Source organism: Cyanistes caeruleus, chromosome 3, assembly GCF_971803275.1.
Source record: "Cyanistes caeruleus chromosome 3, bCyaCae1.hap1.1, whole genome shotgun sequence".
Taxonomy (NCBI): Eukaryota; Metazoa; Chordata; class Aves; order Passeriformes; family Paridae; genus Cyanistes; species Cyanistes caeruleus.
Window position 1 is genome coordinate 61426319 of NC_141703.1, and position 26452 is coordinate 61452770.

At 40.6% G+C, this 26452-nt stretch overlaps 1 protein-coding gene and 1 long non-coding RNA gene across 4 annotated transcripts in view; one reads left to right on the forward strand and one right to left on the reverse strand.

The window, feature by feature from the left end:
• Positions 1-10239, forward strand: part of LOC147654180 (uncharacterized) — a 14789-nt gene extending 4550 nt beyond the window's left edge. The window contains exons 2-3 of the long non-coding RNA XR_015284601.1: positions 5265-5386; positions 8155-10239. This is a non-coding gene — a long non-coding RNA (uncharacterized LOC147654180). The remainder of the gene's footprint in view (positions 1-5264; positions 5387-8154) is intronic.
• Positions 4115-26452, reverse strand: part of HTR2A (5-hydroxytryptamine receptor 2A) — a 26572-nt gene continuing 4234 nt past the window's right edge. Inside the window, exons 2-5 of one of the 3 annotated variants that reach the window (XR_015284600.1) lie at positions 25046-25246; positions 8303-9102; positions 7641-7709; positions 4115-6951 (exon numbers count right to left, since the gene is read on the reverse strand). Coding sequence is in view for 2 of the 3 variants with exons in the window: in XM_086881291.1 (XP_086737417.1) it covers positions 8288-9102; positions 25046-25246 (1016 nt within the window). In the remaining variant the exon portion in view is untranslated. Of the gene's footprint in view, positions 6952-7640; positions 7710-7758; positions 9103-25045; positions 25247-26452 lie in introns of those variants that run through there. The other 2 variants (XM_086881291.1, XM_086881292.1) reach the window with 2 other exon arrangements.

Genomic DNA, 26452 nt, shown 5'->3' on the forward strand with positions numbered 1-26452 from the left:
CAGCAGAAAGAATATTTTTTCAATAATATATATGACTCCTAGAGGAAGTATAGGCAATGAAAGGTCAGAAGATTCCAAACATCATTTAAGATGAAAAAGTTGATGCTTATATTGCCCAAAGACAATTGGCAAAAAAATGGATTGATCTGAATTTTAAGAATACTCTTCTGAAAGTTTAAAAAAAGAATAAGCCTTGAAGGGAACACGTTTTCAGTCTCTAATATAGGGATTATTTACTTATAATTAATGTCTAAAAGTGTCTAAATTGTGTCTAAAAGATCACGAAAATTAAGGAGAGGTCAACCTTACTACCACTCCCAGGAAAGTCACAGGATAGATCCTCCTGAGCCATTTCCAGGCATACAAATAACAAGAAGGTGGGTAGGAATAGCCAGCGTGGATTTACTGAGAGCACAGCACACCAGTCTAATTACCTTCTGAAGAAAATTCTGCTTCAATGGACAAAGCAGGAGCAGTGGAAGCTGTATATGTTAGCAAGGGCTTTGAAAGAGTCTAATAGTCTCCTTGTCTCCTTTAACAAGGTTGGAGAAATATGAGCTCGATAATATGAGTGGATAATAAGGTGGGTGGGAAATTGGCTTCATTGCTGGGCTCAGGAAGCATTGGTCAGCAGTCCAGAGTCCACCTGTCAGAGTGACACTCCTCAGGGATCAATATGAGGGACAGGACTGTTTTGTGACTTTATTAATGACCTGGGGATGAGGTGGAGTGCAATCTGAGATATGTAGGTAAAAATAAGCCAGTTTATTTTACTCCTTGCAGTAACAAAGGTAAAGAGAGAAGGAAAATAGATCTTTGGGAAAGATCTAAGGGAACTTTCATCCACGTCTTTTAGGTTCTGGGTTCTGTTCCTAGAGTACTGAGTAGTTTCTTTTGCTGATTTTATCTCACTGTACCTCAGTTGCTCCTCAGCAAATAAGTCCCCCGCAACAGTTGTCTTTTCCTGGAAACAGCTGTAAGAATAAGTAAAAGTGAATGTAAACTGACAGTCAGGGCAATAATCTGTTTAACACACTTCTTTCCCCATTTCTATCCTTAGGTGTAGATCTATAAGGTGAACCCTCACTTAATATGTCACAGTGTGCTCCTCTTTCATCAGCCACTGGCTTCTTCATCTGGCAGATCAGAAGACGGCACAGTTCAATCTTTTTACCTTCTCCCAGGTGGTTGTTCCTCAAAAAATCCATTCAGCAAAGAAGCTGTTTTCCCTCAAGGATCCCCCCATGTGACTGTTAATAGTCCCTATACCTATCTCCAGGCATAGCCTTAGCCACATAAGCCTCAAGTATTTAGTTTTGAAAAGCAAAGTTACGTGGCCAGCATATCTGCTGTTAGTTGGGAATGGAGATATTTTATACTTGTGGGATTTGAAGGCTGGGATTTTATTCAGTAGACAATTCCAAGGGGTAATTCTTTCCACTTGCTAATAATACTAATTTTAGGCTGCCTCTCTTTATTGCCTCTAAGAGCTGGCTCAACTGGCTTAGGCCTAGACTTTTAACTAGCAGTCACCAGCAGTTCCCAGTCTAAATGACTCTGTGAAAAAATAAGTTTTTCAGCTTGCATGCTTTTTGCTTTTTCTGCAAAGAAACATGGATCACCCAAACAGCTTTGTCATTTCAAATTATTCAGCAGCAGAGACTTTACAAAACAAAAAAAGTCAGTTTTATGATTACAGGAATATAACTTTTACTTCTGGGTTCCTGAGATCTGTGAAGAAGTGTTTAAGGTTTCTGAGACTCCCAATCTCTTCTACTGCTACAGAAAACTTATCGTATAACACAGAGAGTAAAAGTGAACTAACAAAATGCTAATATTTGTATTGTCAATGAATTGTGACCTGAGAATTTGAAAATAAACTCCCTGAGATTTTTTAATGTCAATTGCAAATGCACTTGCAGAAATATTTATGGAATAGCAGGTGTCCTGCCGCCATGGTGACAACTGATGATACTGACAAGAAACTGTCTTAACTTCTGGGGTTTTTTGAGCCTTTGATAAGGAACTATGTTGATGCATATGCAATGCTGGCCACCTTCAGAGAATACATCTGAAGATGGAACTTACTGTCTTCTTTTCCAAACATCTTTACTTTTATGTCTTGAAATGCCGTATTGATAAACTAAGTGTATTTTCTTTCAATAAAAATTGAAATTGTCAGTTCAAATTATGTAGAAACAGGTAAATCTGGAAGAGAGTTTTCCAAAGAACATAACAAATCATGATACGCTGTAGCCCACATACAGAGGTCTAGTAGTTCTGAGGTAAAACTGAGTGGGATTTGCAGTTCAGGGAACTTATCTGGCACATTTCACCATACCACCATACATGGTATGTCACGTATTTGCAGCTAAAACAATCTGATTTCTTACGTCTAACCGTTTCTGAAAAATACAGCTTTATATGCTTTTTCCTACACATTATAAGGCTCAATGAAACCTTAAGATTAGAGCAAGGTTTTGAAAGGATTAGTTATTAACAGCTGTAATGTGCCATTGTGACGTTGCCATTGCAAACAAGAGCTTGGGTGCTGTTAAGATCAGCTGGAGGAATACATTTATTTTGGTTTTAAGACAGGGAAAATGAAAACTATGAAAATCCACTTGGGGTTCTCTTTTTCAACGCTTTGTGAAAGAAAATACCGACAATAGATGGCACTGTGGTTCTGTGGCCGGGGGTTATTTGTCTGTAGCGGTGCCACGCTGATTGTGCTGCTCTGGCGGTGGGGCTGACCTGGGCCGGACATCAGGTGCCCACCAAACTCCTCAGACAGGCAGGGCAGAGGAAACACAAGGAAAAGTTCATGGGTCGAGGTAAGGAGAGGAAGAGATCATTCCCCAATTATTGTCATTGGTAAAACAAACTTGGTTTAGGGAAATTAGTTTAATTTATTGCCAAATCAGAGTAGTCTAATGAGATATAAAAGCTGAATCTTAAAACAGCTTCACCCCTCCACCCTTCTCCCTTCTTCCTGGGCTTAACTTCACTCTGGATTTTCTATACCTCTTCCCCCACAGTGGGACAGAGGGATGGGGAATGGGAACTGTGGTCAGTCATTACGTGTGGTTTCTGCTGCTCCTTCCTCCTCAGGGACAGGACTCCTCACACCCTTCCCCTGCCCCAGCTTGAACTCTCTCCCTCTGGAGACAGTCCTCCATGAACTTGTCCAACACGCATCCTTCCCCCGGGCTGCAGTTCTTCACGAACTGCTCCACTGTGGGTCCCGAGTCCTGCCAGCAAACCTGCTCCGGAGGGGCTCCTCTCCCCACTGCCTCCCCACAGACGCTGCCAGGAGCCTGCTCCAGCACGGGCTCCCCGCGGGCTCACCGCCTCCTCCGGCATCCACCCGCTCCAGCGTGGAGTTCTCCGCGGGTTGCAGGGGGGTACCCGCTCCCTATGGCCCTCCCCGGGCTGGGGGCACAGCTGCCTCCCCACGGTCTGCACCACAGACTGCCGGGGAACCTCGGCTCCAGCCGAGAGCTCCTCCTGCCCCTCCTTCTCCCCTGACCCTGGCGTCTGCAGAGCCGCTCCTCTCACATATTCCCACTCCTCTCTCTGGCTGCAACTGTGCAGCTTTTCCACACTTCCTCAATCTACTGTCCCGATGAGCTTGCCTTTGGTCAGAGGTTCATCCATCCTGGAGCTGGCTGGCATTGGATCTGTCAGATACGGGCAAAACTTCTGGAAGCATCTCACAGAACCCACTTTAGTAGCTTCTTCTGAAACCTTGCCATGCAAACCAATACAGCTTATTAATCTTCTAGTTCTACTTCTTAGTGAAATTAATTTAATTCTACTATTGCAAATACGCTGTTTCTGAGACTGAAAATTATTAAGTTGTATGTACTTACCCAAAGAGTACCTCTTCAGTAGAAGGATGGCTGTCCTTAGAAAAAGAGAATGATTACAATGACTCATTTTGGACCGGTTTACTGAGATAGTTAAATTATGCAACATGCTCTTTCTTTTTGTCCGGCAAAATATTTAAAATTGCTTTAGCCTTCAGCAGACATTGTACTGAATATTTATGGGAGAAATAAAACCAAACCAAATTAGCTACTTAAGACAAACTTCCAGTTTATAAAACAACTGATGTCATTTGAATATTTTAATCTGCTTTACTAGCAGTGCGATCAGACAGAACAGTAAAGCATTGAAACACCATTTTACATTAACATTACAAAATACAGCAATTTTTTTTTCTCTATGTATTTACATAAGCAAACATACAGGTATTCAAAATAGAATGCATCTCACCATCTGGCAATAATTACAGAAGTACAGTGCTTGGTTGACTGGATGGAATAGATACATAGGAATTTTTACCCTGAAGTGTAAAAAGGATGCACACCAGCTTAGGAGATACATGGTGAGCTTCATGTCTTTGGACATTTTTCAGATGCAGTCTTAACAGTAATAAAATGTAAATCTACTTGAAAAATTGATGCTGAAAAGTTTTTTCAGATGAAGTGTTTTTTTTGGATGCAGATATGACCGACTGACTCAGCATGCTCTTCCTGTGAGGTGGGGGAAGGCCCTAACCTCTGAACCAGTCTGTATGAATGTCTTCTCTTTTTTTTTAAACTGAAAAATTACAAAAAGTTCCATTCTAGTCTGATGCATAATGAAAACACAGTTTTTTGGAAGCTGGAAATGTTGCTCTGAAGATGGTCATATTAAACCATAGTGTTCATTCCAAGCATGGGCCAAGTGCTGTAAATCCTAGTTTAAAACAGATGAACTTTGTCATCTGTCTGCAGTATAATGAGTCCATTAATTGCTGTCTACTGATGAACAACCTCTAGCAGATTTGGCATGGCAGCTAGAACAAATTCATATCCTGACTCCGTCATCCTCGCTAAGGCAAACTGCACAAAAATCTGTTAATATTTTGATGCAGGGTGGCAGAATCAGGCTTTTCTAAGCTGTCAAAAATGTCCATAAAGAGTGGTCTTTATCTGCTGTGCATTCTTGGCCTTGAGAGGCTTCTTATGCAAAAACTGCTGATCACTCAATAAAACCACCTATCTGAGCACTCCAGAAGTAAAACATCAGGCATCAGTTTTCCCTGCTTCTAAGCAAAAACTGTTATGTTCTCTCCAGCTGTCAATTAATTAAATGCTGTCAAGTCCCTTATGTCCAAAACATAGGTTTTATTTTAATAAGCTGGGAAAAAAATGATTGTTCAGAGTCATCTTGTAATGAAACTTCAATCCAGTAATTGAAACCCTCTGTGATTGTAGTGAAACATTCCCTGTCAGTATTTGCAACCTGAGCAATTGGACATTGTGAACGAGGAACAGAAGGTGAAATGAAAGAGAAACAGAGGGCTGAACTGCTCTGCCACGCGGGCAAAACGCCGACGGTAAGTGGAGAGCACAAGCACTGAATGTGAAATGTTCACTAACAGTTTATCAGCTGTGAGCTGGTGAAGGAGACTGTGCAGAGCAGCAACCAGACCCTCAGGAGACTTGGGAGGAACTGAGCTCCGGAGAAGTGCGGGGTGCCATATACATCATACAGGATGCAGGTGGGCTTTGCTCCCTGGCACAAGTGGGCGATGAGACCCAAGCTTTCTGTCCCACTTACTTCTTTCCTTTGCAATGCCAGAGAAACTTGCATCAGGTCAGGCATAAATGGCAAAAAAAGGTGGCAATTCCCGCCACTGGTAGGAGCCTTTTTGTTTCCTTTCCCCTCAAATGCAGGTTTAGAGACCTTCAGTCCCCTGTCAATATTCATCCTATGAAGGCAATCTGGTTTCATGGCAGATCTGGAGCCTCAGGCCTCTTTTCACAAAACACCTTTGCTTTTATTACTGCCTGCTTATTCCCTGAGATACCTGTTTCCAAGGGCAAATCCTCAAAACCATCACCTCAGTTTTGGAGTGGAAACATCTGGCCTGTGGGATACAACATGGCCATTGTCCTTAGCTCAAAGTGCCAGATTTAGGGTCAATATCAAACTTAATGGAAATAGTGGAAATCACTGCTCCCACCTACTACTATGGTAGTCCTCATATTCAGCTTCATTTAGCAGATTCCCCCTAGAATCCCTTCTTTGCCAGTGTGACACCCCTCATACAGTGCTGTGTAGGAGAGTGATGTGTGCATAGGGAGGTAGAAGCAGTAAGCTCATTTTTGCTTCTGCTGAAGCTGTTCAGTTTGGCTGCGGTGATCAAATGTACCCAGAGACAGAGAGAGCATATAAAGCATCTGGTGAGCACAGCATTTATTCCACTTGATTTGTCAGTTCATCCTAAATGACCAGTTTTGGGTGGAAACCCATGAATGTCTGCAAGGTGATAGATGACATGCGTGGCATCATCACTGTGAGTGGGGCTACAGCATGACACTTTGTCCCAGACATGGAGGCTGAGGTCTGTGGGGTGAGCCAGTGTCATCATGTGCATGCAGAGCTTCTGTGTGATCAGTCAGTGCACAGTGACTCCTACCTATCCCATGTCAGAGGAAAGGACTTGTAAAACTAGCAGATTTAGTTATACAATCTATATGACAATAAATCAGTTTCTTGGAAATCAAATACCCAGCCAACTTTTAAGCCCTTGTCTGCCATAGATCAATCAGTATCTTAAGCTAAAGGCCTTCTTCCAAAGGCTCCCACCTGGTAGGCTAGAAAAAGGTTCATTTTCTCTCTGTCTTTCTCCTTCTTTGACTTAGTAGAAATTTAATTGCTCTGTAAAAACTGAACAACTTCAATAGAAGAACAGATGAAGGCATTGAGGTTTTGCTTCTGGATGGGCAGTGTTTTTTCCAGAGAAACTGGAATACATCCTGGTTCTCATGAGACTATGGCTGCAAAATTCATGGAATGAATCAAATGATTGGATTTAAGCTTTGCATGTGAATGCAGCATTTATATTTCTCCTCTTCAGCAAAGTCCCACTGGCCTCAGTGACGTTGGCTATGATGCCTGAAAGAAAGGAGTTTCATGACTAAGCATGTCTGTCAAGTAATGTATTTTATGTTCTTTATGCAATGTATCCTGCCCTTGGATCTATGCAGGTGAAATCAGTGTTGTTTACAGATCCTGTTATTTTTCAAGTGAGCCCCATTTGCCCATACATATTTCATTAAGGCTGAGTCCTAGTAGTGCAATCTTCTGACCATTCCTGAGCAATCTGCCTTAACAGCAATACAGTGAAACAAGGGAAAATGATTTTTATCAACTAACAGTTTTCTAATAATTCTGGCTTTACAAGCCCTAAACCAAAACCAGAACATTCTTCATAATGCCCTTTTTTAACCAAAGAGAAATGATGAGAGAGGATCTGCTTCAACCTTTTACTGAAGGCTTTACTCATGCCAAACTTCCTCTGACATTGCTTAAACCAGACTTTGTTGGGATTGTACAGAGTTACGAATCTGGAACTGATGCTGAAATTATTTAGCAATGTTGTGCCTGGTTTTCCACTGTTCTCTCACTTACCCTCCCTGTCAACAGCAGTGGGAGGGAGCAGGGAATTAACACAAGTAATTTTGAAAACATTATTTTCAATTTTTAAGCTGAACATGAAATTTTTGAATGCAAATAAATTACAAGTCCTGAAATAAAAATTACAAGTGGGGGTAGAAACAGAGGATTATTCAAGTATAATTTACCTTTGAAGATTGCTTATTTAAAATACAGAACAAATGGCAGAAAAGCCCAGGGACATTTCAGGATGGTTACTGAGGAAGAAAAAATGGCATAAAAACAGTTAACAAAATGTCCATATAATTAATCTATAGCAGTTTTAATAGATTTTGTTTAATACTTTAAGATTTATTTTAAATATATATTTGCAAATGAACCGTCATTTTATTTAAAATTCCATAAAGTGCTCATTCAGTTAATGATAACAAAACTCAATTGTAGCAAGACAAACTAGCTGGAGCCTACTCTGCGAGAACATCAAAGGACAGCTTAGCTTTCATTGGCAAAGAGAAAAGAAATGCGTAGGTTTCTTCATAGCCCATATTATAATACAGAAATTGCATTTTTTTCTTTAAGAAATATATTCTTTAGAATATTAAAAAAATAAGTTTAATAAAGCCTGTGCTTAAAACAGCCAAAGTACTGTATGAAAAAAAATTGCACATTTGATACCCTTTCAACCCTGCTTTTCATCCACAGGATAATGGGAGGAGTATATGAAGTTGTCGGAAGGTCTCTTGGACACAGCTGATTTTCCTAAGCTATCAGAGCTTCTCACAGCAGGTGAAATTTTCAGCACACGCACAGTGGTTGTCATGGCAGCTGCTGACCATCACACACCACTAACCTTTTCGTTCCCTGGGCCGATACTTCCCTTGGAAGTACCATCTAAACGATGTGCTCCTATCGTGACCGTCGAGTAATCCTTAGCCATCATTTTTGCCTCTTTTTTCAAACTCTTCATTTGTGCTAGCTGGAGCTGGCTGGAGTCGTATGCAAGTGCTGGAATAGTGTTCACTAAAATCAGCTGGAAAGGTTTCTTCTCCTCCTTGTAGCGACACTGGATGTAGCGAGAGAAAGCTGAGCGGTAGGTTTTGTTGAACAACGTGTACACGAGTGGGTTGACAGCCGAAGAAAGGTAGCCAATCCAAACAAATATGTTAAGAAGCCCTCCAATGACCTCTTCTTTGCATGACTCCTTGCAAATAACAGCCATCACATTGGTGATGAAAAATGGGCACCACATCACAACAAACAGGAAGAAGACAATGCCAAGGACCTTGGAAGCCTTCTGCTCATTGCTGATGGATTGCATTGTTCTCCTCCCTGAAGTCCCTGTATCTCTGTTCAAGGAGCGCTGAAAGAGTTTCTCTGAGGACAGGGAACTCTGAGGGAGGAAGCTGAATGAAGTAAACTTGGTCTTTGGGCCAATGTCATTCACACATAGCATAGCTTCCTTCTGCAGTGACTTGATAGTTAAAAAGTAAGTGACTACCATGATGGTTAGAGGGATGAAGAATGCCACAAAAGAACCTACTAGAACAAAATTTTCATCTGCAAGTAAGCAGATGTCTTTCTTAAAAATGTCTTTCTTAAATACTTTGGAGTCATCTTGTAGTCCAAAGACAGGTACAGGCATGGAGATACCTGAAGGTGGATGAGAGAAAGAAGAGGTTATAAACAATATTGAAAAACACTTCCAGTCTCCAAGAAGAAGCAAACATCTACCTGTGTTCTACCTGTGGCTGAGGTGATCGTAGCTATACACATTATCTCAGCCACAGGTAGAACACATTAGTTTCCTTCCAACTGTCCTATGACACCTGGTAGCCAGAAAAGCATGGGTTTGGATCTTGGGCCCCTTGTAATGATCTCCAGACTTGCTCCTTGGTCCCTGCCACCTTGGCAAAGGATTTTATGAACTATGACCAAAATGACACTACGTATTTCTTTTCTGGAGTGGCATAAGAGTGATCTTGGACTGTTTTTCATTAGAGGATTAAAAGTGTTATGGGTTCTAAATAGGCTGGGAAATACTAATTTTAGGAAGAAAGATAATTTTTTGTGATAGGTCTAAGAGTAATCTTTCATTGTCTTTTGTTGCTGTAATCTCCACATAGTCAACACAGGCTAAATGCTAACAAAACCCAACTTTCTATGTGGCAATAGCCAGATGAACAATGGGAATAAATTAAGCACCGAGAGACACTGATATGAGGCAGCCTGAGGTGTAGTTTATCCTGCAGGACCGCAAAAGTCCTTTCACTGTATTTCCAGCTGCTAGAGGTTGCCGTCTCTGTGCACAGCTGTGCAAAATTTGTCTTCCCCTGGAGCATGCATCCTTGGCTTGTCAGGAATGGCAAGACAAGGTGACAAAGTCCATTCTCCTTGGGCTGCTCTGTCTGTTTCAAGCCTACTCAGCCATTTCCTCAGGGATTTCTGCAAATGCTGCTAGAGTCTGGGTAAAATCAAAGCACTGCTGTTTCTTTGGTTGTTGGTTTTAGGGTTTATTTCAGTGTTTGTCTCTTCCCCTCCAAATGGATGCTGTCTCTCCAAGAGAAGCCATGTTCAGACAATGAAAGAGATGATGTGCTGTGAAGATAGCAAAAGTGGAGCGAAGCAGGGGGTGATAATGCAGCCCTGTTTAGATAAAAACAGAGAGGAGCCTGACTCCTGTGGAAAGTTAGCATAATCTGGGAGCTTCAGTCCTGTTTGCATTTTGGAACAGAAATCCCAGTTGCTGTATTTAGCTTATGTGAAATAAAAACATTGACGAGAGAAGAATTTCCTATGGTGTGAGGATGTTGTGCCCTACTTTGTTCAGTGGATGCCAGGAGTGTTCTTACTGGTTCACAGACGAGTCCTGAAACATCTGCATTTCAATGGTACATCTCTCTATCTCTCTTTCCCTTCTTCCCACTCTACTGCTTAAACTGGGAGCCCTTTAAAAAGCATAGCCTGTCACTTCATTTCACACATATCCAGTGCCCAGCATAACAGCTCCAGTCCTAGGGGAAGGCTGTGGAGTACAGGCTCAGTACCAAACAATAATAATCACAGTAATAATAATAATATTAGATTATTATTCTGTTCAAGTGCTTCGTTCTTTTTGTTCTTCTGGAGCTTCTACAAAGATCTTTCTTTTTCTAGGAATACTGTGGCTTATTTTGTCTGTAACTTTGAACTGAGTCATGGCATTGCCTCAGGCCACTTTAGAAAAGTGCTGTTCTTATCTGTATCTTATCCCAGGGCAGAAGCTGGTGGAGAGCCTGTGGTATTGCCCTTTCTGTTTCTCCTGCACAAGTTCTAAATGCTTGAACTTGGGCTAGGAGAAGCCAGTGAGTGAGATGCAAACTTCTGCAGTGTGGAAGTTCCTGAGTTGAGCTGACAGAAACCTCCAGTGTTTTTAGCTACTGGCTAAAAAGGTCTGAGTCTGTCTCTCTGAAAGCACGGAAGAAGAGGTCACCATCAGAAGCCAGATTATCCAGCCATGGCTGAATAATCTGGGATATTGAACAACTCCGGGGAAATGAGGAATGCTTTGAAGTTAGTTTTCTTTTTTTGGATGAGTTGAAGGAGTGCTGAAGGCATCCAGCACCTCCCAGCATCACACTCCAGCTGCACGAAGACACAGCATTAGTCAGAGCAATACCACAAGTTTCCTGTCTGCTTCTGCCCTGTGTTGATAACAGCGAGGCTGTTTTTTCATTTAATTCAAAGACCTAGTGTGAGCTTCAGAGATAAAATAAACAATGGTATTGACAGAGTAAAAAAATGCTTTTCATTACTACCTTATGGTTCAGCTGCATGAGGAAGCATGGGAGCAGAGGCAGCAGCGCTAGAAAGAGGAAAATTTTAGCATAATTTGCACACTTTTTCAAGTAAAGGGCCAAAGTCTGTTACAACTTCTCACCTGAAACAAGAGGAGCAATTCCCCAATTGCTTTATTTTGTTCTTACCAGCTTCTGAAGACTGGCGTCTAAATCCAGATTTCTGGCTTTAAAAAATGGAAATGGGCTTCAGCACGTAGCAGAAGTTCCTGTATTTCTTTGCCATTCCTTTAGCAAGCACAAAAGTGCTGTACCAGCAGAGCTGTAGCAGGCATTGCTAGTCATATAAGTTTTTCTGAGTGACCATTCAAGGCATCTTTCCCCTACAGCTGCAGGGAAGTGGCCTGTATACAGTTTGAAAACAACAGAGATAGCACACTTTGGTGGCAGGGAGCACTGACAGCTGTAAACTGCTTTTTTGTGTAACCACAGTTCAGGTGATGTAGGACATCCCCCAAATGATATTGTGGCATTCCTGCATGGAAAAAGTTAATGTCCAAAAGTTGATTTTCTCTTTTCTTATCTCTACAGGGACTAAATTTACTGTTTCCCTCCTGAAAGGAACAGGGTTTGTCCCCCCTCAACAGTTGGTTTCTGCAGCATAAGTATGGCAAATTCCATGAGGACACAGGGACCAAATTCAAAGGCAGTAATATTTAAATTGTCCCTAAAAGAGCTTCCATGTGCAACTCACATACACTGTTTTAATGGGAATTTTAGGAATCATCACATATGTCGAAGAATATCACCCACATGTCACATTTGGTCAAGATCAAATTTGTCCTCTAAACCAAACAATACTAAAATTATTATTTTTTTGTTATAAAAATAACAAAAAGTCTTGGCCTAAAGTTGCATTAGCATTATTGCAACTGACTGAATTAATTCTTTAAAAGTTGAACATGAATGATCTGTTTCACCTGGATGATTCACCTGGATGTATACTCGCTGGTTTACTTGTCCTTGCTTTCCAGCTCCCTGCTCTTGGTGACTGGATGTTTAAGGCACAGATGGTGCCTGTGCATTCATCCATAAGAAGAAAATCAGCTTCACAAGAAAGGATCATGCAGAGCTACCAGAAAGGGACAAAGGGGTGTTTGGGAAGTGAAGCATGTGCCAGCAGTAGGTCTGGAGGAGACAAGCTGGAAGGGCTGTAACAGTACAGCTATTCCACACCCTGCCCATTTCATGCTCCCACTAGCTCAAGGTCAGTCTGGAAAAAATCTTTGTATCCCCTGAGGACTTTTTTATGGTTTCTTTTAATTGGCTTTCAAAAGAACTAATCTCAGGCACAAGGAAGAATTCAGCACAGAATAGGAGCATCCATTCAAGCACTGAAGGTACATTAGCCATTCCATTTCCAGTTGACATTCCCACTTAGAACATTTTCTCTTGTGAACAAGCCCTAAATATTATGTTCCTCTGGTACAAGGTGGCTTATTTACATGGTTTCATTTATACACACGTGGCTGCTTCAAACTGTGGATTTTAATAAACTGCACAACAGATCCCAAACAATAAAGATGAGTAATAAATTCTGCATTAAACCACAAGAATTTGGGCACAGTTTCAGAATGACAAAAGGCTCTTGAAACCAAAGGTTAAGAAGTAAAGCAATGGCATCCTTTTTGTTCTCTCAAAAAAGCCTGGTGAAATTGACAAAGCTTGGTATAGTGGTACACATTGCTGTCTTCAGAGGTATAAAACCACTTTAACTGGAGAGGTATATGGGGTTTGCAGCTGCCTTGAGCTGCTGAGACTGTCAATAAATCAAAGCCATAATTTACTGTGTGCGTGTAGGGTGGCACACTGGGGTTACTTGGGATGAAGGCAAGGAGAGGGAAGTGAATTGATAAGGTCAAGGTTCTTTCAGTGAAGTCTCCTTTAAGCAGAACCTGTCAGTCACATGCTTTCACCACACATATATCCATTTCAATTTTGTTTAATACAAATGAGTATTATTTTGTGCTTTAATAAATGTCCAAGGGTTAGGAACTACCTTTTAGAAATGTCATTTCTCAAAAACTTTGGCACTTGTTTTCACCTTCTCATGAAAAACAAGAAACTCGCCCCGTCTCAGGTCTTAGCAGTCACACTGATTTAGACGTACTGGGTCATGGGCCAGCTCACAGGCCATGGCACAAAGATGTGCTGTGACACTGGGGACCTCTGAAAGGATTGCTGCTTGGGAAAGCCAGTGTGTCCTTCAAGCAGCTTAGTGTGGCCATACTGCCTAATTTCTTTAGAAAAGCCCATGCTGGTATCTGGTGCTTATTTGTACTCAGAAAATATCCTTTGTTGGTACATCTACACATTCAAACAGCAAAGAGATGTCAATGTGTAACTCATCTGCTACATCCCTAGGCAAGCAATGCATACTCTCAGTCTCATGTTGTATAAAAATCTTGTTGCACACTGCCGTCACATTATTTTCAATATTTTTGCTTAATTAACCACACAAAATAACATTTATTCCTTTGGGCTACCATGGGTGGATGTTTGTTTACTCAAGGAACACAAGCCACAGTGAGCCACTTGTGGCAGGGGGACCATGGACTATGTCCTCCTCTGAGTACGGGGGATGACAATGTGTCTGGATCTTACATGAGGAGCTGGACTTTAGCAACAAGTTACTTCCACTTAAACGTCTGCAGAGGAGCTGCTCAGTCTTCATGTCTCCGCTTGGCATTTGACACTCGCCATTATGGTTGTTACATCACTATATTTCATTGTTTTGTCATTACATCATTGTTTCCCCGGACCTGCAAACACTTAGTGCTCTCTGCATGCACCTGAAAATGTTATCCCTCCATGGTCTCCTTTCCAGTCATGACAAGCCCTTCACTGTGATAATTTTGTTGCTGTGGAAGTAGGGCCAGCCATATTTCCAGTTCAGGCAGGTTGATGGTGGGTGGCAGTGAAGAAGCAGAAATTTCCACCTGGGATAGAGGGGATGTTGAAAACCTCTGTGTGGACTGGGAACCACCATCTGAGGCTGCATCTAGTTATGATGAGTGTTAAAAAGCTTCCACCTTCCCTAGTCAGTGAGACAGTGTCCCCAAAGTCTTGGGCTAGGCTTTCTTATCACATGTGAGACCAGCACAGAACTCTTCCCTGCTAGTAGGTACATGTGTTGGCAATGGGAGAAGCAGATGAGGAGCTTTCTCTTAAAAATCCCCACATAATATTTGTTTTCAGATGGATTTCTTCAAGAGCTAAGTAAGTCTCAGTGCTGGGGGAGCCTTATCTCCTTTCTGCATCCTCAGAGGTTGTACTCACAGGAGTGGAACTAGAGTGGGTCCAGGCATTTTCCTTATAACTGCTGGTAGATCAAATTTAGATTTTTATTCAAGGGTACACATGGAGCTGGTTTTCTGTGTCTTTCCCTTGGAACACTTTATTTGGTCACACATGTTCTATTTAATACAAGTGAAAGGAAAACAAATTTAATGTCTCATAGAGGGGGTGCCAGGTAACAGCTGGATAATTCTATTAATTTTGAAATGGCTTTGTTCTTGACAGCTCAGAAAATCTCTAAGGAAACATATTATTTAGCCTAGCAGGAGATACATTCAATTCTTTTTATGTGTGAAAAGTATGGTAAATGATAATTTATATCATAAATTATCTATTTCACTTTAGAAAAACAAAATCAGAGGAGTCTGTTTTCTAATATGTTTCTCATTTATGTCCTCAGTCCTGAAGCCTATTTCTTAATAAGAACTGAGATATGTGTCTCCAAATTAATTTGTAGAACTGTGATAATAAAATAGCTATTAAAAGGATTAGAGGACAAGTGCAAGAAATGAAGGACAGGTGCCCCTTTTTGACCCAACTGTTTAGAAACCCTGGGCTTCAGAGTGAGCTGAGTTTTGAGAGAGGAAGCCGCTGATGGAGTCACGTTTTGCTTTGATATACTCCTCAAAATGTGCACACAGCCCTATTTCCTAAAGGTAGCAAGAATCCAACAGCAGGAAACAGTTTCTTTGCTTTTGGCTTTAAGTGCTTTTCCTGCCTATGCACTCCTCAAATTCTTTGTTGGTTTTGCTGCAGGACTTGTTTATTCTCTATTTCCTCTAATTTTCTTGTTGGATTTTTTCAGGCCTTCTGAGTGTTTGAGGAAGATACAACCTTTTGCATTGCAGTCTCCAGTGGAGCCTATTCCCCAATGCAGTGTTTGCTTTTCAACTAGTGATATTATTTTTGATTTGGACAGAGGCTTCTTCCAAGATGTCTTTTGGCTTCTCACAGAGATCTCCAATTGAGAGAAGTTGTTCTCTCTCTCTAAGATGGTTACCCAGTCACTAAAGGGCAGAGAGGAGTCCACACTTATCAAAGAGCTAGAAATAAATAAAGAAAGGTGAGGAAGCAACTTGTCTGGGGGAGGCTGGCTGAGTAAAGCCCAAGTCCAAGGTGGACAGCAGCTACAATTCTGCTGCCATTTGGGAGCTGGAAGGGAGCTGGGCTTGATGTGCTCCTCCAGGGGACATTGGCTGTATAACCCCTTCATCCATGGTGATTATAAGTGATGAGAAGTGACTGCCCTTACAATAAAGAGCTAATGTTTAGTCTGAAAATTTGCAAGGAGCTCCACAGGTCTACAGCCTATCACTGCACAGGGGAACAAGGTTCTCCTCCTTCTGTTTAAAGCTGCTGCTTCTGTGGCTCAACAAAATGCAGCAGAGCAGGTCAAACATCTTTTTTCTTCCTGCACACACAATTAATATTGTTTATGTTGCATTGGTGCTTATAAGCTCCGGGTAGCAACAGTGTAATTTGCAACTCAAAAGAAGTTACAAATTTATGGTAGGCACTGGCCACGGTAAATATGTTAATTTGCAAAGGGAAAGAGCCTTGTGTAGAATCAGCTCCAGCCACCTGTGGTACCCTCTCTGTTTAGCATATGACCTCTGTTCCATGTCAGATGGCTTCACATTGTTCACTGTTCAGGCCCCTAGGAGAGCAGATTTGGGGATAATAGTGTTTTGAGAAGAAAGAAATACCATACCGTTTTACAGAATCTTCCTAGATCAGATGTTATCAGTTTGTCTTTTTAGTTCCTAAAGGATCCTCAGGGCTAATTTATTATGAGCTATACATGCTATACACACAGTAATGCTTAAAAAAATACTTATAGAAGCAATAAGCTAGAGATTATGGAAAGATCTTAGATATTACACTACCATAAGCAGATAATGTGATGCCTCCAAGAGTAGTCTAAGTGACAAGATCCCCTAATATCCCAGCTTTTATATCTCTGTCTTTTAATTATTACATGGTGTGATTTGTTGAATGCTGATAATTTACTTAACTCTGCCTTAATCTTTCACTGAACTGAATAGAGATTTCTGTTAGTATCTCTGAGATTTCTTCAACAGTGCTACTTGGCCTCATTGTGTAGTTTAAAAGGACATTGAATGTAGCTATCAGATAATTTTTTAAATTATTTTTTACAATAATTTCACACTCCATCTGAAGGGCACAGATAACAAAAACTGTAATTCTTCTGGATTTTCTATACCTCAGACCATGTCCCAGTTGTTTCTCCATGCCTCCTTTTGTGGCTGCTTGCAGAAGCTGCTTAATAAGCAAATTATCAGCTTCTTACTAGTTATACAAGGAAGCTGCTGCAGTGGCTGGACAGTTATTGGGATAGATGTCCTGATGTGATGGATAATTTGGAAGGAAAAACAGAATGAGAAGCAGCTTAGAGACCTGCACAGGTCCGAAGATGATGAGTCAGGATCCTGTGCTTTATGTTTCACTGTCCACCCTGCAGCTAATGCCCTAAGCTGTTAGACCAGTCAGTGCCCTGGTCACATTTACAGGATAACAGGGTTGAAGAAGAGAAAAAAAGGGAGCATATCTGAAGGGATTGTATCTGCCCATATTTCCCATCTACTGGTGTCTATGTGGCTGATACAGCATGATCCCTAGGCTTATCTTTCTGTTAAATGTCACAAAGCACCTTGCAAATGAAAAATAAATAAATGAACTGTCCTTGCAACAAGAAATGCAGGAGTGACCTCCTCACGTCCTGCAGTAGTATGCAAGGCAGGGCTGGATTTAACTGAGGAACTTTCAATCCAAAACTTCTGAATATTTCTGTGCTTGTAAGAGGAAATTTGCACTGCTTGCTCACTGCACCTGGGACCTAAAATCACAGTTTTTCTCTCAGGATATTCACAGTTCAGCACAGTCTATGATCCTGGCAATAGTGGTCAATTTGACATTTCAAAACTCAGATCAAATACAAAAAATTGTAACAAGGGCTATGTTCTGCCAAAAGGAAATAAGTCTTCCCAGTGGGTGTGATTTATTTCCAACATAAAGGCAGGACTGAATACTGTGAAATACACAGATTCCAATTTTGATCAGGCAGAAAAGAAAGCTTTTATCACGATGCTACAGCCTGCTTTCAGGACATCACAATATTCTCCTGAATGCTCCTGCATTCAGGAGCTCAACAAGCTATTTTCCATCAATGACCCTGGAGGACATCATAGACAAAATCACCTGACAGGTGTTTCTAAATTTGTCTCAGGTAATTAGGAGTATGTTGTTGCAGTTCTGACAAAACCCTTGATTTTTATTAGCTGGGCTTCTGCTTAGAAGGTATGGCAATGGCACAGGCCAGGTAATGTGTGGGGAAAGTTAATTGCAGCCTGAGTGTTCAATAGTTTGCAATGTTCCTGCTGATAAATATAAATGTAAGGCTTATATTTTAAAGAATTCTGTGATACATTAACCTTTCTTAACGTCATAAAACACAACATCAGGCTTAAGTCAAATATAATAAAGGAACTTGTGAAATTGTTCTGTATAATTTTATAATGAATGAAATTTTCTCTTTTCTTGACATTTTCTTTTATGCAACACAGTGCTACTTTAGCAGCACCATTTTTAATTTAGAAGGTGGCTAAATGCAGCCACAGTGTACAGATGACAGAATTTATGAATCCAAACATAATTCCTTGTATGCTTATTTTGTTCTCATTTGTAGTGCATGGGGCATTTTCTATGCAGAAATCCAGCTCCTCTGACTGGAGATGCTGCTTTTTTTCTTAAAATATTCTATTTACTCTGATGTACAAAAAGAGACTGACGATTCTAGGTCATATTGGCACCCACTTATTCATTCAAAAAACCCTCATAATAGGACAGGCCTGGTCCAAATGAACTTGATGCTTCTTTGCTGGTAGCTTCAAGAGGAAGAAGAACATGGTCCTTATGGTCTTCAGAACAAAGAAAAGAGTTGTTTTTAAAAAAGACAACTAATTCTTTCATCAGCACCTTGACTAAGCAGGTTCTTTTCTATTGAAAATACAGCTCTACTCTTTATAACTTGCCTTTAAAAATAAAACCAAAGCAGAAAGAAATGACACAATAATGTCACGACCATCCCTCATTCCTTTTTTTCACTTGAAAAGCAGATTGCTTCTTGCAAAAGGAGTGCTCACAAAATGAGTGTGTGCCTTTTTCATAGGCAAAACCCTTCATCTCATCCTGATGTAATTACCCAAAGAACATGATAAATATATACATAATAATTATTCTTCCTTTGATGACACATATTTACTGGTATAATATATTCTCCTCCATCCAGATGAATGCTGGCTTGCTCATTTCTTTGGTTTGAAAATGTGTTCCCTATGGGTTGCATATGTCTCATGCGTTTCACGTGTCTCATTTCTTTATCTCTGTGTTTCCAAATTTGGAGAATTTAGAAAGCAGTTCAATCTTAAACATTCCCTTAAGCACTCTTTATCCACAAAGAAAAGTATAATGTTAGTAAAACCTCCTTGTCAGATGAACAAACATCTACAAGTTCAAAGTGCAAGATTTTTAAACCTTCACAGTTATGGGAGGGAGATATGTGTGGTAGGCTGATGGTCTGGTGGATGTGTTCACTCTTCTGGGAAAAACAAATCAAGCAAAGTGTTCTGTTACATGAGAAATATGGAGATAATTTATATCAAAGTAAATAGGATATTTATTTGTCTTTCTCAGAAGCATCTTAAGTAATGCCTCGTGACCAGAATACATGTGCTAGTCAACTCAGAAATGCGCATGACAGCGCTGAATGTTCCTTTTCCGTGGAACCGAGCATTACCTTCCCCCTACACAACCTGTATGTGAAGGGCTGGTTCTCATTAGTTGTCACTACTGTAGGAGTCATTAGTGTGGCAATGAACTTTCTACTGCTGTAAATGTTGCTGACTACTGAGCCTCATACGTTGTGTCTCTATGAAGGAACACGATGAGTATTCTATTTCTGAGGTGGTTCTGAAGCTCTAATACTTTATTAATGAAAATTCATGCCAACACCCTTCATTATAATTGATGCAAATTTCTCTATATGTTGTGAAACAATTTTTTACAACTTCATTTTATTTTTATGGCATCATCTACATCCAAAAATGGTAAAGGTCCCAGGGTTGTCCAAACACAAAACTTACAATGTTTGCCCCTGAGATCCTGTAGCTGGAGTGAGCAAACAGTATGTTCATTCTCTGAGAGATGGTTTCACGAGTATGATAAAAATAAAACAAATGTTCCCTATAAAAAATTGCTAAGAATGCAAAATCAAGTCTTCAAAAGAGGAAATGGAAGCAGAGTGAATGACTAGATGGGAAAGAGGGTAATGTAGTATATATTTTAAGTTTAGCTTCAGCACTTCCAAATTGAGGTGCTAAGCTTTAAATCTATATTGCCACAGCACAGTTTAGTGTGTAATTATTTGCAATTCTATATATTTTGGCAGTGTATTCCATGTTTTAACAAATGATCTTTTCCTATGCCAAGGCATCTGTAAATTAGACTTGACTGAAATGGTAAATTATGACACCTGGAAGAAATGGATGTGTAGTAGATTCAGGACGGGGACTCCCAGCCTGCAGTTTATTACCTGTTTATGCCTTTTGAAAACTGTAAAGGGATTTTCAAATGAAAGGTGTCCTTGACAGAAAGAAGACTGAGCCTAAGGAGACCAAAGCTGTCAGCAAAACACAATCCAGAGACACCGGTGGTTGAACTCTCCCAATCCCTGCTGCTTCCCTGGCCCTTCATATGCTGTAAGGCAGCAAAAAGTCATGCAGAGAAATTGCAGGCTGCCTGTGAAGGAGGTGTAAGCCTCTGTGTCAGCATAAAATGTCACACTGCCAAATTAGCTGAGGGCTCAGTTGCACTGGGCTTGATTTGTACACCTGGAGCTAACTTCACCCTGCACTTTGCAGAAAGTTGCTTTATATGCTGCACTATTTCTCATTTTTGAAGCCTCAAAAGCAATGGCAAAATTTTAGAGTTATGTGGTGGGGAGGTATTTTACCAGCTTCATCCAGATCCATGTTGGACTTTCTTTTACTGCATGAAAAGTACTGAATAAATCTAAGTTGTTAGTGACTGGGGAGTGCCTGAAGGCAGTGAACAGATGTGTAGGCTCAATGAGAAATGATAAGAGAAAAACTCAGCTTAGAGTTCTTGGGCTTCATGAGACTTCACATTACTTAGACCATTAACAGAAGAATAGAGAGAAATAAGAACTGAGGAATGTTATATATAGGGACTTAACATTCATGCCTGTCGTTCTTTTATGTTACCCTTTCAAGGAGGGAATGATGTGCTGTTGGCCTCTTGCAGAGCAACGTGTTTGTTAGGCCCATTTAGGACTCAAAGGTATTTTGCGTGTATTTTTCAGAATAGGCTCTATTTACAATTCCATAGATTCCAATTCTATTCAAAATACTCCTTTTTTCCCCAGCAGGGGGAAATCTGTTGGCTTTTTACACCTGTTCTCAATAATGACCCCTGTGCTTTAAAACAAATAGAATAATTTTCAGCATTTAATGAGCTTTTGCCTTCAACAGCTACAAATAATCTAATTATCTAGCCACTGTGCATACTGGATGATTTAAGAATTAAAGACACGATTAGAGTCTGTTACAGTAATTAGAATCTATTTTAAACCAATTGCCTGTGGCATTACATGGACTAGTGAAACAAAGGCTTCTGGCTAAATGCTCTTCTTCCACTAAATGCAAAAACAAATGTTAGCACAATTTACTTTTTTTTAAACTGAGAAAATCAAGATGTCAGGAGTCAAGTAAATTAAGCTATCTGTGCTTTTTTTCTGCTGTTTTTTAAATGTTCCATGTGTCACTGAAGCCAATGAAAGGAAGATCACTGATTGCCTTTGGTTAAAAATGACTGAATATATTTGTGTATTTAGTGAATAAAAGGAAAATTACAAATTACAAATTTAGTTATAGTCTAGGCAGGTTGGGAAGCACTAGAAGAGCTTCATCAGGTCCCACAGATCAGCTAGAATTATTTGCAGCAGTCAGTGAGCAGGTGAATAAAGGTAATTAAGCTGATATAATGTTCCTGGATTTCCATTACAATTTTTTTTGTCTGTTTCTTTAATGGCATTAGAAGAAAGATCTCTGGTGGAAAAAGGATAGGTTAAAAGGCAGAAGGTTGAAAGACAAGTGGTAGGATTAAACAGTTTGTTTCCATATTGAGGGTGGTGGAAGGCAGCATCTGACAGCCCTGCATGTTCATCAGTGCTGTTCAGTCCAGCCTGAGCTGTTTGCATGGTCAGTGGAACTGATTAAATGTGCTGCCAGCACACAACTGTTGGCTGTTTCCCCCCTCTTTCTCTGATGAAAGAAATGATGAAAGAAATTATGAAAGAAATGTTGATGAAAATCAACATCTGCACAGGGGAACATAACATCTTTCATTTCTTTCTCTTGCTTTTTACCCTCCATCTCATACTCCACGAGAGCTCAGTTGCAAACTATAGGAATATGGGGAAGTCAAAGGGTATCTCTCTGAGGTTGGAGAGCAAAAAATTGGGTCTGAATCTGTAAGTGAGGTAGTAGCCACACCAGGTGCTGTGGAGGGTGTGTTGTGCCCAACCCCAGCTCTGCCTGTGCCAGATATCGTAGAATGGCTTGGGTTGGAAAGGATCTCCAAGATCATCTCATTCCAACTGCCCTGCCACAGTTAGGGACACCTTCCACTGGAGCAGGTTGCTCAGAGCCCCATCCAACCTGGCCTTGAGCACTTCCAGGGATGGGACATCCACAGCATCTCTGGGCAATCTATGCCAGTGTCTCACCACCCCCACCTCACTCATCCCAGTGAGAGCTCTCAGCCCTAGCTGAGTGAAAATGCAAAGAGTTAAAACATTTGTAGCCCTGTCATTCTAAGTAGCACTGAGAACCTGGAGACTGGTAATGATACATGGAGCACCTCTTTGTCCAGAAAGCATTTCCTGTTAGTAAGTGATATAGAAAGCACCCTCAGAAACCCATTTCCTACGTATTCTTAGCGGATGGTGGCAGATCAGGAGGATAAGGGTTGATGACTGACTAACAGCAGGTTGCATGGGTGATCTGGGATCTGTCAAGATTCCTTATAATACTGGCATTTGGCACATTTTGCAAACTTAGTCCAGCCTGGCAGTGACTGGCTCATCAGCCAGCTCATCTTATAGCTTCTTCCTATGTGTTTTGTTATCTGTCCTCTGGAACACATCCCATTTGCCATAGCTTGTTGCCAGGCTGGAAACCGGCCAGGCTTCCTTCAACCTAAGTTCTCCCCATGAGACTAGAAACCAGCCAAGAACCACTTTGTTCCTGCCCATCTATGTGCTTGCCTACATTAATTTGTACCTATTTAACCTTCTCACTGTTTTGGTAACACAAAGTGTGTGAATGAGATGGAGTAACCCTATAATCCTTCCTATTTTCCTGGCATCCACTGTTCCCTTACACATGACCTTATCCAGCTGCAGTAAAGCAGGACTGTGTCCTCTTCACTCCTGCCACACTTGAATGGTTTCCAATAAAATACAGAGTTGTATTTTTCAGAGTTATATAAATAGGGACCACATTGCTATCCCTTGCCATAATAATAACAAGTAACATCTGTGACTCATCTCTTCACTGTTAGAAGACAGTTTCTCCAGAGAGCAGAAAAGGTGATTTTACAATGAATATGTTACTAGTTATTACTGCAAAGAAAAGCCATAACTTTTGAAACAAAATATCAGGCTATCAAGGAAATAAACCTCCTGCCACAGGATATAAATCGTGTTCTAGCTAATAGGGCTATAATAACCCTTTTTTCTGGATTCCATTTAATAGTGAGCTAACTCAGATACTGTGTCACCTTTCTGATAAAATGTGCTGATCAGAGTGGACCCCTGGTTTGCCTCTGGAGTGGTCATTCTGATCATTCTGTGAATTTGTGTTCAAAAAGGACAGTAGTTTCACACACACTAAGCACGAGGCACCAAACACAAGTGCAGACAAACACAGTATGCACAATTTTAAAGAATGCTTGACTTATTTATGGTATATAGAAAAATGCACTGAAAGTACTTGCACTTACCAGTTTCAAAAATTGGAAAAACTGGACAGAGTAAGTAATATGTTTTCTACTAGATTAAAAAAATGTGACTGTAGAAGAGACAAGATGACGACATCTACATCTGAGTTGCTATAACTTTTCTTTATAGTTGAGAGTAGGTATTTTTAGGGTGGAGCACACCTGACCTGTGCTAGACATTTACATCTGATCAGCTGAATGCACCCCAGAGCCAGATGCTGTTGAACCTCATCAGGTCATGGAGAATGCAGAACCGTCCTGCTGCTGAGTGAAGACTCCCACGATTTCTTGCTGTGCAGCGGAAGATACAGCTATTTTAAATCCTAACAATCCTAGACTGCTTTTTCTCAGACTGTGGGCCAGGATCAAGAGGGAGGTCAGTAGATGATGTAGAATGCCAGGCTGGCAGCATGTTAGGTATCATCTCCTTTCACTCCTCTGGGAAGAGTGGTAAGGGATCACAGTTACCACTTGCAATAATTTGTATTAGCCAGGGAAAGAGCTAATTTGCCTTGTTTGCTGACAGATCACATCTCTTCCAGGGCAAAGAGTGACTTTTTCCTGCCTCTGAATAAGTGAGCTGCCAATGCTCAAGGGCCTACAAAACCACAAGCACTGAAAGGGAACTGTGTTTTCAAAGCACTTGAGAACTTCCACCCCAGGTATGTGAGGAAATCCCTGAAGGCATCAGACACCAAACTCTCCCAACTCCCTGCCATAAGACTGCTTTGGACATGCTGCCACCATGGGAATGAAAGATCAGTGGTCCCCTGCCTAGTTTCAAGGCTCTGGGTTTTGCCGGTGCAAAAAGAGATTTGTATACTGGGTCATCCAGAACACCTACTTTAGACTGCAACTCTGAACTGTCCTCTGGACAGACTCCTCTCATTCTCACTGTACACAGTGTCTGTTGTATCCTAAACAGGATGCATAAATTCCCCACCATACACACTGAGAAAGGCAGAGAAGATCTGCCCATGAGAAAAATCTCTAAGCAAATTACTCAAATAAGAAATTGTGAACAACTGGCTTGCATAAAACAAGGAAATACTTTTTTCAGTCAGTATATTTTTTTTTCAGATGTTTAGATAATGATGGATCATCAATATGGGAAATCAACACATCTTTAAAATAAACTCGAATACAGTCATGCTATCACTGATGTATATTCTTTCAGTGCTGCTCCATTCTCCATTTCCCATTGTCGTTGATTTCCATTACATAATTACTACATTACAGCACTTCTTACACTGGAAAACAAAATACTGCAGGCAGAGGATAAAGTTTTAGACTGCAGTATATATGTCAAATCCTCTCAAAAGCTGGAAATCTGCAATTACATGCTGAAATACTGCCTCACTTACCAACTGATATGGTCCAAACAGCAATTATTTTGGCAAAAGCCTTTGTTCTTGAGTTAAAGCGGCTGTGGTGGATGGGGTTTCGGATGGCAATGTAGCGGTCCAGTGAGATGGCACAGAGGTGCATGATGGACGCCGTGGAGAAGAGCACGTCCAAGTAGATCCAAATGGCACAGAGCTTTCTAGGTAGAGGCCATTCGTATCCTGCACAAGAGAAAGTTGGCATCAGCTAAAGATGTGGCATAGATCTTTTGTTGTGACACGTGTCTTAGTGCATATATGCACTTCTAAGAGGATAGTAGTAAGTACTAAGTTGTAGTAAGTGATACATTTAGAAGCTGCCTGACACTGTTTTAAGAAAATATTTATATTTGTTTGCAGCCTTCTAACTGTAGTTTTTGGGGTTAACTCTGCTTCTTTCCCAGGCTACAGGCAGCATATGTTTTTTCTTTTTAATTCTGTTTGCATAATGCTAGTGCTTGGTGCTATGATTAAACATTTTTGGCAGAAAATCTATGAAAAGAGAGGCAATTTTGTCATTGTAAATCTGCAAGTTCTCAATTTTGCTTTAGGACTTTTTATCCACGTAATTACTGCATTATCAACACCTGCTGATATGCAAAGCTGCGTTAATTCTGAAAGTAAAACTTTGGATTTAATGGAAGGTGAAGAAGAAAAATTATTTTGTTGCACACCAGTGATATTTATCTCACCTGTCTTTAAGCCTTTACCACATACCTAAATAAGTATATTCCTACTGCCAATGAATGTTGATAGACTCCTCCAGGGAATGCAATCCAAAGCATATTCATTAGTGTTTACCGATATCCAACCTACAGCTTCTTTGTTGCAAATTAAGCCCCTACTTTTTCCTTGTCCTCTCCACTACCTATGAAGATTAATTGGTTGCTTTCCTTTCTCAAAGATGTTGGGAGATGGCTATCATGGCTTGCCTAGTTTTGTGTTTATTGTTTTGTCTTCCAATCTAAGAAAATCATAGGACTTTTTCTTACATCTCATGCTTTGAAAACCTTTTTCTTCTTCCTTTTCTGCCCTGGAATCTGTTTAATTTATCTGCTTCTTATATATCATTCAGCGACTAACATAGGACTTGGAACACTTGCAAAGGCCTCCTGACTGCTAAGTGAAATGCAAGATTTCTTCCTGGACCTAGAAGACAATGTCTTTACCTATATAGCCTGGAATGGTAAGTGCCTTTTGTATGAAAACATCATGCTAGTGAAGCATGTTAAGCTCATGATTCGTTTTGACAGCCAGATCTAGTTCAGCATTCTTGAAGCCTGGACAAATTTCACCAGCAGAAGTAGATTTCTTCTTTACCTTTGCACTTATCCTCACTGAATGTTATCTTTCAGTTTCAGGCTTTCTCTTCAGGGGTCCAGATTCTGG